General features: G+C 35.5%; 1 protein-coding gene across 4 annotated transcripts in view; it reads left to right on the top strand.

Moving 5' to 3' along the window:
* The window catches only part of LOC101863511 (cartilage acidic protein 1), a 20,923-nt gene that overhangs the window by 2,594 nt on the left and 5,442 nt on the right, over positions 1 to 12,887 (top strand). For 3 of the 4 annotated variants that reach the window (XM_005098286.3, XM_005098287.3, XM_035969754.1), the window contains exons 2-10: positions 648 to 842; positions 1,341 to 1,444; positions 1,749 to 1,867; positions 2,993 to 3,134; positions 3,586 to 3,717; positions 4,228 to 4,386; positions 5,222 to 5,367; positions 7,081 to 7,300; positions 8,905 to 9,387. In XM_005098286.3, the coding sequence (XP_005098343.1) occupies positions 664 to 842; positions 1,341 to 1,444; positions 1,749 to 1,867; positions 2,993 to 3,134; positions 3,586 to 3,717; positions 4,228 to 4,386; positions 5,222 to 5,367; positions 7,081 to 7,300; positions 8,905 to 9,387 (1,684 nt within the window). In that variant the 5' untranslated portion in view covers positions 648 to 663. Of the gene's footprint in view, positions 1 to 647; positions 843 to 1,340; positions 1,445 to 1,748; positions 1,868 to 2,992; positions 3,135 to 3,585; positions 3,718 to 4,227; positions 4,387 to 5,221; positions 5,368 to 7,080; positions 7,301 to 8,904; positions 9,388 to 11,645; positions 12,879 to 12,887 lie in introns of those variants that run through there. The other variant, XM_035969753.1, reaches the window with a different exon arrangement.

Raw genomic sequence — 12,887 nt, 5'->3', positions numbered from 1 at the left:
CGTGTGTGTGTGTGTGTGCGCGTTGCTTTGTTAATGTGGGTGTCAGAGAGGGCGTGAAGGTTTACTCCTTGTATGATTGTCCTTTTTAAAGATTACTTTCTTGTTCTGTCCTGTTGAGTAGTTGAGCAAACAAAGAAATGAACAAACGCCAAAAGAATATAGAATATTTTAAAATCAAACAAAATCCATTAAAGAACAGAATAACACTAAAATGTATATTCTTTTCTTTTAAAATGAAAAGAGCTTCAACAAGATTGTCACTCCTCTGTTGTGTATTAATTTTACTGTTGTATTCATACTGTTGAGCTTCACTACGTTAAAAGTCCTCTTTCATTCTCTAAAGGCTTCGTGGATTGTAGGGATTTTCTCCACTTGCTTCCCTTTCTTTAGTATTGTTCTATATAATGTAATAATATTTTGTAGTTTTGTAGCTTGTATAGATCTAGAGGCCGATTAATTAATACAAGTGACTTGGCAGTGTTATTTTTTCCTTATAAACAATGAACGTCGTTATAAATCTGTCTCTTTTTGTGTCTATTCTCTTGTAACGCCTTTAATGTCCAGCACTTATCCAAACCAATTGTGTTGTGAGTGCTGTAAAACTCTTGCTTAAAAAAGAAACGTGTTTTTTTTTTCAATCGTCTCAGTGAATTTGCTGACAAGATGTGGTGGTGGAGTGCTGTCCTCATCAGCACAGTTCTGTGTCAGGTCGTCCATGGGGCTGGCATGTTCAAATCCGTGACCTCTCAGCTCATCCCGTTTAATACTGTCCAGAAAAACTATGGCGTGGCAGTCACAAATGTGGGGAATGGAGATGGACCCATGGAGTGGGTGGTTGCTGGGTGAGTAACGTGATAAGACATTTTCTCCGCCAATCTAGTATCTCAATTTGTAAAGAAAATGCCTTCCAGGGTACTTTGAGTTCAAGATAAAAATTTGATAGGTTGATAGTCAGATGGATGGACAGATGGATGGATTGATTGATGGATGGATAGATGGACAAAAGGACAGATGAATGAATGGATGGATGGAGGGACAGACAGAAAAGCAGATAGATAAAGAGAGAAGGGCAGGTTTGGGTGAAATGAAAGGTGGCAGGGATAGTGCAAATATTTAGTTTTTAAAACAGTTATCAATTTCTGCTGAGCTGTCTTAATATAAAATTATATTCTGAGAAAGAGTCATTAAGTCATCTAATATGGTACTTGTAAACAGGATACGTACTATCAATAACACATTCGTAGGTAAGGTGTTCCATAAATATATGAAATCTTTATGTTACTCTGTTATCATAGTGTGCATTGACTATCATTTATCAAGTATAAACTTTTCTGTCACAGATATAGTGGTCCCAATCTAGTCCTCCAATATGACAAAGCCACAGGGAGGTACACTAACATTGCACAGAGAGGCACTCCGTACGAAGTGTTAATGGATGCAGAAGGTAATATCATTTTCCTTGTTGAACTTCATCATGTCTGTTTGAATGCAGGGCCTCAAATAGTTAAGTCATCGGGCACACAAAAATATGTAAAGAACAGTGAGAAGAGTGGTAGGCCTGTTTAAATTTTAGATTGTTTTAGCTCTAAGATAATTGATTTTTTGTTCTAAATACGTGCTAATTGTGTCGAATTCATAAGCTGAACATTATGAACTGGAAAATTGCTAAAATAGAGATTAAAAAAATTAACGATGGTTCATTTTCAGGGTGTTTTTTTAATACAATATGGCTTTTTTTCTCCTACCAGGTGATGCAATTGGAGTGTGCGCATGTGACATTGATGGAGATGGATTAGAAGAAATCTACTTCTTGAACACAAACGACAGATATTCTGGTCCAAAGCTTGTGAAGGATCGCCTTTTCAAGGTAACATACTTTTTATAACATTCAGAGGCAAACATGTCACTCAGAAAACTGACTTTGTCCCTCTATCTTGTTCACATTCTTCTAACTGCATTAACAAAAGTTCTAGCTCATTTATTTATTTGCCAATGCACACATAACTTTGTATGGCAAGCCTGTAAGCCAGTGACGAAACTAAAGTATATAATGTTGATCCAGTTTTAAAAAGTTCCTTTATTTTGATCCTATGTTAAACATTGTCCTATAAGTACAAAATCTCTATAATAAAGTATTTACAGAAACAATAGAGAGGAACATTTTCTTTTACAGCTGAAACAGTTACAATGTATTAGTTTGAAATGGTGAAATTGAAAGTATTAGTTAATTTGTAAAAGATATATTTCGTTACATAGAAAACATGTTTGGATCTCTTGTTGATGATTTTTTGCTTCTAGAATAACAGTTTTAACAGTTGTTATTTAATTTACTGTTATACCATCAAACCTGTCCCCATGGTTAGTAAAGATCGCGGAGAAAAGTGACCATTACAGGCAGGTGGCGACTATGCACATGGTCTAATTTTAAGTTATGGTCAATTATTAGACTTGAATATTAAGTCAACAGATGGTTTGAAATCTGAAACCTTCATCGCTTTTATATTTCCTTTTCATTTCCATCAAAATTATCAATCATAAGAGCTTCTTTTCATTGTTTGAACGTACACTCAGTCTAAGGACTGGTTGGTAGGATTTGAAGCTGATGTGTTGCGAAAATGACTGACAGTAGCTGTGTTGGACAAAGACCTCTATGGACAGGTTAAAAATGTAGAATAAAAGCAAGATGTCATGTAACAGTGGCCATTAGTAGAAATGACTGCTAATAGGTGACTTCTAAGGCAAGTTCAATTGTATAAGCTATATTTATTTCATTCTTTTAATAACTGAATTTGAGTTTTTTTAGCTTTTTATTGTCTTCACAGCATAGGTTATAGATGAAAAAATGTGTGGTTTTGGGGAATTTTGTCAAGATGTATTCTTTGGGTACTTGTTTTTCATTCACCTTTTTTAAGGGGGTCTTTAAAAGACTCCTTACCATTTCAAGCTATAAAAACTTGTTCACAAGTAGTTATTAAATTATTTTCATTTTCAGTGGAGAAATGGTGTGTATGTGGACCTGTTTAGTGATGACTGGAATAAGAACGTATCCTCAATGTTTGCTGGTCGTTCTGTCGCTTGCATTGACAGGACTGGATCAGGAAAATATGGAATTTTGGTTGCCACTTATGCTGAAAGTGAGTACTGGTACTTAAATCTTTTTTTAGTTAATTAAAAAAAAAAGCCCACATATTTCTATAAGAAAGATGTATATGTACTTGTGGATGAGAGTGTGCTTAAGTTAATTTGTCAGTCAGAATAGTGATATAATTCATTACGTAGAAAAAAATTATGTTTGGATCTCTATTGCTCCTAAAATAACAGTTTTGGTTGTTGCTTTTTTTTTCCTGTCACAAAGCTGATTTGCTAATTGACAATTGCTTGATTAATATGTTATGGTTAATATTTTATTTATCACTTGTCATGTTGTTTTTTTACAGCTGTTGCTTTATGTATGCCTGTCGTTATTATTATTAATATTTACAAGAATTTTCATGTCCTTCTTAGCTTAATAGTAATATTTATCTCAGTTTCTGTAACAAAAATAATTGGCTAGTGGCTCATAAATTGTCATTTGATTTCATATAGCCTTCAGAGCCTACAAAAAAGGGAGCTTCGGCCTCATAGAAATGGATGAGGTCCATCCAATTAACAACATTGCAAGGGGCAATATTGTGTTGCATGATGTTGCCCTTGATGCTGGAATCGATTTCTCTACTGGTATGTTACCTTTGTGTTGAATTAGCATAAATCCATGTAATTGTATCATGCTTCACTGTCATTGTTTACACAAGCCATATAGGAAATCAGTTCTTATGTAAATCGCTTACAATGTTGTCAATGTTTGTTGTACCATTCTCCATTCTTGAATTTTGTAAACATACTGTTAGGAGAAAATATACCTAGTTGGGGAGGGGGGTAGGGCTTGAAAAGAGTTTTTGACTCAGACATTTTTATGAAACTTTTTTCTAATAATATGAGTCAGTCTTACTCTAATATCTGTTTGGATCTACATGATTTAGTCTCAAACCTGATGATATTATGTAACAATTAAGCACCTAAATTACATAACTAAACATATCTCATCTGAAAAATGTTTAAAAACACTTTTAGATTCTATGGCTGATCCGTTCTCTTTCTTTTCTTCACTGAACTTGTCATGTTGTGAGCGCAGGTAAGCTGGAAAATTTTCTCTTGTGTTTTCATATTTTTATTCTGTTTTTTTTTTAGGTGGACGAGGCATTGTCGTTGGTCCTATTGTGGGAGATGATGGTTTTTCTGATATTTATTTTGTAAATGAAGGAAATTATCAACTTCGGAACAGAGCAGACAATGCTTTGTTCAAAAATGATGGAAGAGGACACTTCACAAATATGGCAAAGGAAATGAGTAAGCATCGTTAAATTGTGTAAAAAATTCATTCTTGTTTTCATCTCATAAAAATAGATTAGATGTATGCATCAGTGATTTGGTAAGATATAGTACTGTATTCTACAATACATGTATTTTATAGTCTAATTTCTTTTCTGTTGAAGATAGGCCCAAAGTAAGAAAATTATTTTCTTTCTAGAATTCCACCTTCAAGTATATAATCCTGATTGTGTGTCAAAAGACGAACAAAGAGGCTCTAATATGTGAGTCAGCTTGGTGAAATAAGGCGCTCATCAAAATAATGAAAGTAAAGAAACTTACACTTTTCCGCTGGTTTGGCAATCTTTATCGAAATTTTGTTTTTTAGCTCAACATCTTTTATGTCCATTTAAGCACCCATTTTAAAGTGCATTATATTAAAAACGTTTATTAAAGGCATGAAAAATGTAAATTGTCAGTTTCCATGGATTCTGAGGCATTGTAAATAACCAAACTTTGGTGGCCATTCTCTTACTAATTTTACCTCTGAAACTAGGTGATCCCACCTCATATAATCGCTAAAAACTCGACTTGTACTCAAGATAAATGGGTAATTATTTCTTCGAAAGCAAGGCAAATGAACAAGCTTTAAGGCGATACCAATAACTCCAAATGCCCAAATATTGCTGAGCGCCAGATTCCACAGCGCCATTGCACATATGCTTTCACTAAGGAATGAGATGGTCCTCTCTTTTTGATGTTAGATTTTCCTAGTATAAAATCTTTCTATTCTCTACAATATTTTCTTTAAATGATGAAAATGAGTAAAGCGGTGTCAATTTACTTTATAGATAATATACTTTTGTGTTTTCAGATTTGGATGATGACTATCCAGGCAGAGGTGTCACTCTGGCAGATTTCAACAATGATGGTCTTATTGATATCGTGTATGGAAACTGGATGAGTCCCCATAAGCTGCTGATACAACGGATTGATTCTTATGGGAACTCCATATTTGATGTGAGTTGTAGATTTTTTTCAAGATGCATTTTTTACAAATAGGCTACAGTTAAACCTACTTTAATGGCCACATGTCTAAAACAATCATCTGTACAAAACAACCACTTCCTACTTCAGCCCTTTGGGTTTTTTGTGTTATAATGTCACTGTCCAAGACGTCTACCTTGCTAAGATAACCATTTTTCTCCTCAACAATGGGTGGCCGTCTGGGGCAATTTCAACTGTTTTTGTTGAAGTTTTCACTTTTGTTTTCTAGGAATGTCTGCATAATTCAATATTCTCTTTAAAAAAGTTGAGCTGTATGTCTCGCCTTCCCTAAACTCTTTTAACTCATTCGCTACGCCGAGCCGTGGGGGGCGGCGCGGCTAAAGTGCCGTCAGTACGCTAAGCCGCCCACGGCGGCTCGAGAACCGACGTTCAATTTTATCTTGGTTTCTATTCTAATCCACATATCCATGTTAAAATAAAGGTCATAATATAAAGTTGACTTCCGGGTCAAGCGTTTCCACTGAAAATCGGAAGTTTTGATTCAGTTTTGAAACACGATTTCGAAGTTTATGCGACATTGTTTTATCGCGAAGCCCAAATTATAGCCCAGACATCAGTCTTAGTACTTTTACACAACAAAATGTATCATTATTTTGCTCACTAAAGAAGTGTAGGACTCTTCTTTATAATATTGATACTACTGGACTCAAATTGCCAGTGCACTGTAATTGAGAAATCAATATTTTTGAGTGCTAGATCTAGGCCTAGATCTGAATAGTCAAAATATTTTTTTTTTCCCCAAAATCACTACTTTTTGGTGAATTTACTCAAAAAGTACCCCCCAAGACATGTATAGGTTTATTCCAAATGCAATTCTGAATAATTCCATATGAGATACGAGTGTTTTTTTCTGATTGGGATCCTTTTTTTCAAAATTATTAAAATTTTTAAATTTGTTTTCAACATCGGAGGTTGTGATCCAAAAGTACAAATATTATGGAATGTATGTAAATAACTGCACATTATTCAATATTTTCCTGTTCTATATACAGTTATGGTTATTTTGATGTATAATTTGACTAAGTGCAAACATATTTTTTGAGTTTCATCTGAGATTATAAATTTTTTGTTTTCAAATTTTATCCGCAGCCAATCACAATTGTGTTGCATAATCGCCTCTTACAGGAACCAAAGTTGAAAAATACTCAAATAAACAATACAGATATATTCTACAAACCATACTGAAAATGTTGGTATATAATATGTTGATATTTATTTGAATTTATGGCCCCCAAGACCTGTGAACTGCGCACTAGTCATCATCTCATTTCGCCCTCCCGAAAAAAATTCGTCCACAAGCCAAAAATAATACGTAGTGAATGAGTTAAGAGCTTTGTTAGTCGTATTGATCAAAGAATTCTGGAATGAAGTTCATCTCCATTGATCACAAGTTACATGACTGTTCTAATATGAGCAATCATTTTTTTAAAGCAGAATTTACAAAATTAAAAACTGATTTTTTTCATGGTTATCTCAGTCCTTCACCTCACTCTATATGTTCTCATTATTGCATTATGTATTTATCATTCATTTGTAAATGATTATAATCTGTTATTGGCATAATAATTACTTTTGTGACATCATTAAAGATGAACCACCCAAGCGGAGAATGTCAGGGCTTTTACTGTTTATTTTGATACACTATCACAAATTTTATATTCACAGAATGTTGCTACACCTACATTTGAAAAGTCGTCTCCCATCCGCACAGTCATTGCTGCTGACTTTGATAATAATGGCTACTTGGATGTTTTCATGAATAACATTGTCTATGGGCCTCATGATGCTAGTAACAAACTTTATGAAATTCAGCCAAATGGGAACTCGGTGACCATTGTCAACGAAAATATTGGAGATGCAGTAGAAAAAACTGGTTATGGAACTGGTGAGTACTATCAGACTAGATCTTTTGTTCAAAATTTGTGTGTGAATTATTTGCTGCTGATCCAAAGCAGTGAGATCTAGGTAAATTTATTGTATTGCCTGCTTTTATGTATTCTCACTGTTTTAAGGCATAAGATACAATATAAAAATTTATGTCATACTTCTTTCTTTCTTATTTATTCTCATTTGTCTGAATCTTTCCTTTCTAAGAAAAAAAGTACAGTAGTCTCCGCCTAAGATCCCAGCGCTCGAGAGCAAGGAAAATGCCGGATCTTAGCCTACGAACCCAAGGAAGAATCTAAGGTGACCCATGTTAAGGCTCATAATCGGTAAAATGGTCTCCCTCCACTTAATAATGGACTGACGTGCCCCCTGGATGGGTTTATAACTTATGGTGAGCAAAGAGTGGTTAACTTTGATGACTTATCACAGTGTATTGTGGCATGCGGTGAGCCATTTTCACTTATTATCCTATCGTCAGTCTGAAGATCAATGCTTATCCAGTTGCCCCTCCCCTTTACCTGTCGAAAAGTTATAGCTTTCCTTCTCTGACCAAGTTCCCTCGCCTCTGTCGTTACGCACCATTACGTTGTGACCACATAAATTAAAATTCAGTCTGTCTCGCAAACTCGAGAATAGAGAAAACTGCTGCAATGGTCAGGGAAGAGTTCACAGCATGATGTGATCCAGCATGGAGCGAAGTGATGTAAGTTTAGGTGGAGAGCTCAGGTGCGAGTGCGATGTTCAGGGAAAACAAACATGTAGGTTAGTTCACCCATCGGTGTGATCCCATCTGGGGCAAACATTGTACCGTTTCATCGAGTTTTACAATGCTTATGTAATCACATTCATGAGAGTGGCTGATCTTTGAAGCGACGGGCAGTTCATTTATCTTAACTTTTTACTCTTGGTTGATTGGCTGTGCCCGCCTGAGTGTTTGTTCCGTAAATTATGATCAGAAATGCGAGATCTTAGCAGAATGTAGACCTTCAGAGTGGATCAGAGCGGTATCTTAGGGATGACTTTTGTATAGTAAAAATAATGTTTTCTTAAAACGGCGGGATCTTAAGCGAACCGGGATCGTAACCAGTGGAATCTTAGGCGGAGACTACTGTATCAGTATCAAGTTTTAAAGTGTACTGAAAAAAAGTTTCACCTAAGATTCCTGTAAGACTCAAGCAGGAGTGTATACTTCTAATCAGATGAATTATAAACTAAAGTGGTTAGAGCCTTTTGGTTTGTAGATCAGAGCTTGATCTAATCGTGAGAGCACATAGATGACAATGGCTGTAGTGACCTCAGCTGAAATTCAAAATGAAAAAGGGTTGTAAAATATAATGCTCAGACCCTGAGAAAGGGAGACTTGTGTTGTTATTTTGAGCCTAATGTTGAATCTTTATTTTATTTGACAGGCATTGAAATAGTAAGTGAAACATTAAAAAATATCTCTTGCTTTCATGTCCTCTATTATGTAAGAGAGTATGCATTTGTTAATTGTTTTAGAAATCCATAATCTTATTTCTTTTTCATAGTGCAATAATAATCTGCAAAGGGCGATGAATTTTTATTCAGAGTGATCATTAACTTTTCTTCTGTCTGTTTAAGGTGCTTCTGTGGCTGATGTTGACAATGACGGAGTCCTGGAGTTACTGATTGCCCATGGAGAATCTAAAGCAGAAGGACTCTCATTTTACCATGTGATGAAAGCCGACTCTCACAACTGGATTCGTTTCCTTCCCTTGACTCGGTATGGTGCTCCTGCGCGAGGGGCTAAAGTCACTGTGACACTGGATGGTCGCGAAGGAATGAAACTGACAAGAATTATTGACGGTGGCAGTGGATATCTCTGTGCTATGGAGCCTGTTGCACATTTTGGCTTGGGCAGGAATACGGCCCGTCAAGTGGAGATCACATGGCCAAATGGTCAGCGTAAAACGCTGACATTATCTCCCAGTGATGTAAAGAAGACTCATGAAGTGACAATCTCTGGTAGAGTAACGAGTAAAGAGCCCGACTCAAGTCCCAGCTCCTGGCATACTGGTGGAGTTAAACATCACAGCCAGTCTGTTGGGGGCTCCTCTGTGCAAGGTAGATCGGAATTATGATGTTTATTGCATGCTTATGTTTCTAGCGAATGTGCCATAACATGTATGAATATACTACTTCGTTCCATTTAGAACTGCTTCTTCTCAGTCTTGCTGCAACTAATACATAATCATAAAATGCATGTAGAAATCAGAGTGAAGCTGAGATAGAAATCTTTTAAATAAAATTTCATCATCAGCTTCGCTAATAAGATACTATATTATTATAAAACTTCAAGTGGATGACCCCTGCAAAAAGATAATAGTTAGTATTTATATATATATATATATTATATATATGTATTAGATATCCCTCCTATTTGTATCTTTTTCAACTCCTTGTGGAGTAACTTAATCTCAGAAGCAGAGTTTCGTATCTTGCTTTCCAGAAATAAGTACAGTTGAAATTGTCCAAGATGACCATTCATTGTTTAGGAGAAATTTGGTTGTCTTAGGCAGGTGGACATCTTGGACAGCGTCGCTAGAATAATATAAAAAAGATGCAAGGGGGGAAGTGGGAAGTGGTTGTTTGTACAGGTGATTGTATTGGATAGGTAGCTGATAGAGTATGTTCGACTGTAGTTTTTATCAGTCACATCTTTTCTCTGGTGAAATACTTTTTATTTCAAATGAGGTATATTTCCTTGATTCACTTGAAGATAGTAGGCCAACATATAAACCACCCTAATATGACATTCTTTCCTGACTGTTTTCTTTTTAGTGTGCTTTATTAGTGTATACCTCTCACAGCTTGCTCACTGTTTGACGTGTAGTTTGTTTGATCATGAAATTAAGCAAAGAATTAAGAAGTTAATAATGTTATGTTAAGATTCTTTGTGCGTTTATTCTTTGCATTCACGTTACCACCTGGATTAACTTGTTAAGGCCCCAAAAATATAGTAAAAAATGAGAAACCTGCTTATTGAACAATATTCATGCTTTGCAGATAGATGAAGCTGTTGAGATTGGCCATGAGGTACCTAACACTTTGGGAAGTTGGCAATGTTATTTTATCTTCTTTTCCCCCTTCAATCAGCTTGATTTTAAACTTCTGTGGTGGCTTGGGCCTGGTTTTGATTACCTAAAAAGAACACATTACTATGAATACTCCATTTTTTCATTTTTATGCAAACCCACTCCAATCTAAGCGTCTTTTAAAAAGCATGCTTTTCATGTTTTGAGGGAAGAGTGATATTATTTCAATGTGAATATGGGAGTAGAAAAAAAATCCTGAACAATTATTACTTGCTGCCAATTCGAAGTCAAAACGAGGAATGGAAAATCTTTGCTGAAAACAACATTATTATAGATGTTCCTACATTTCCATGATTTCTCACTCACCATACATCTGTCTGTCTTCCTGAATCTCTGTCCCTTTCTTTCTCTCTGTTTCTCAGTTCTGTCTTTCCCTCTTTAATTATTTTCCTTCCTCTCCTCCTCCTTTCTTGGAATTGACTTGACATTCATCAATTATGAGTCTATTCATGTATTCAGATGCTCACACTGAAATGCACACACACACACACACACACACACACACACACACACACACACACACACACACACACACACACACACACACACACACACACACACACACACACACACACACACACACACACACACACACACAAACACACACACGCACACACACACACACACACAAACACAAAATTACAGAGGCAGAGATGAATACTTTCACAAATGGTATATCATTATTATTATATTTACTTACATAGACATGAATTTCTGTCTGTACCCAATGTTGGATCAGCTTAGAAATGTGAATTGCTTCTCTTTTTGTGAATGATTTTATTTTGATAGTTAATGATAGTTGTTCAATTATCTTTTCTAATTTTTCCTTGGTTATATTGATCTTTGATCTCATTTGTCAATTTATGCAATGGACTGCACAAAGTAATGTTAATTTAAAAGGAAGTTCAATGCATATCACAGTATTTTAGAAATAATGCATGTGTCGTAGAGGGGACATTTCACTTGGCCTAAAGAGCATTGTGTAGCCTAATGTACGATCTGAGAAATGTCAAAGTGTAGACAGCTATCGTGTAGTTATCTTTTTTCTGCATTTTTGTACTTTTTAAAGCACAGGTTTTTTCCTCTCAGTGAAAACTGATACTCTTTTCCATCCTGCATGTCCCTGTCATGTTGCATGTCTATATGTTTTGAAAATCTTTGGCTTTAGTTTGATGAACAAGGAAGCGCACACGTTTTAAATGTATAGTACTGTATTTCTGTCCTCAGTTCTCCCATCTTCCTTCATCTTTTGTGGGACATTTCTTTATTCGACATTGCTGACAAGGTGACCAACAGAGCCTGGATCTGAGATGTATTATCAGAATGATAGGAAAAAATGTGGGATGAAAGTTTTTTACCTTGATTGAAATAAGTTTACTCTGAACTTTAAACGTTTATGAAAGAAAAGTTTTGCTTGGAAAATATGTTTTGGGTGAAAGTACATGTACCGTTGTGCAATATTTTCTTTCTCTTTAATACTTTATTCAGTTTTTATGTCGTTGATAATCATTGAAAGAGTTTAGTTGCTCTTGTTTTTCAGGGATTAGTCATGTACAGGTCTATTTTTTGGTAAGGGTGTTTTCGCATAATTTGTCAGTTTGTTGTGGGACGAGGAAATATAATGTTGATAGTGAAGCTGTGTTTGAAAGCAAAGTAAGTATGAAAGTATGATGAATATGTGCTCTTGATATGTCCATTTCTTCTTTTTTTTTTCCATTCCACTCCTTTAGTTTTGGTGTACAATGTATTCTCTCAATGGTGGTCAGTTGCACAAAATGATGATGAATACCTGGCTCTAATGTTTGAACTCCATCAGTTATACGACATACCATGACATTGGTCTAAATGAAGTAACAGCTGGCTGAAAAAGTAATTGAGAAATTCCTTAGTACGTAGCAGAGCTCAGAAGTTAATTTTATGCTATAGTTGAAGAAAAATGGGGATATCTTACTGTTACCTTGTGAAACGTACTTTTGAGATAGCATTTACCACTGATGGTTAGTGCATAAAAATTTGTGGAGTATACTGTCTTTCATTATAAGATTCTTACTGAGAGAGGCTTTTCACAAGATCCAAAAGATTAACTTGCTGGCAAGGAAAGATATATTCAATCAAGAAAAGCCTGTGGAGCAGAAGGATAACTGCAACCTTTTTCTTTTGATTGTTTTGTGCTGCGTTTAATGAAAAAATGACTGAACAGGCTACGTGTCAGAGTACAGCTTTTGAGTTATTCTGCCAAAGATTTAAATTGTGTTGTCTGTATACCGGGCTTTTGTCTTGTGCTACTTGAAATCGCGATTTTCAAAAAAGAAATCCGCAAATTCGAGTCATTCATGAAATGTTAAATAGTTATTTGATAGTTACTTCTACTATATTTTGGCTATTTTAACTGTTTGTCTGTTTATTTCTTATTCATCTTTTACCTGATTTCTGCCTCCCTCCTACCTTCCCTCCCTCCCTGCCTCCATC

This window comes from Aplysia californica, unplaced genomic scaffold (assembly GCF_000002075.1).
Source record: "Aplysia californica isolate F4 #8 unplaced genomic scaffold, AplCal3.0 scaffold00178, whole genome shotgun sequence".
NCBI lineage: Eukaryota > Metazoa > Mollusca > Gastropoda > Aplysiida > Aplysiidae > Aplysia > Aplysia californica.
The sequence above is the reverse complement of the archived record's forward strand: the minus strand, read 5'-3'. Positions and strand labels throughout refer to the sequence as shown.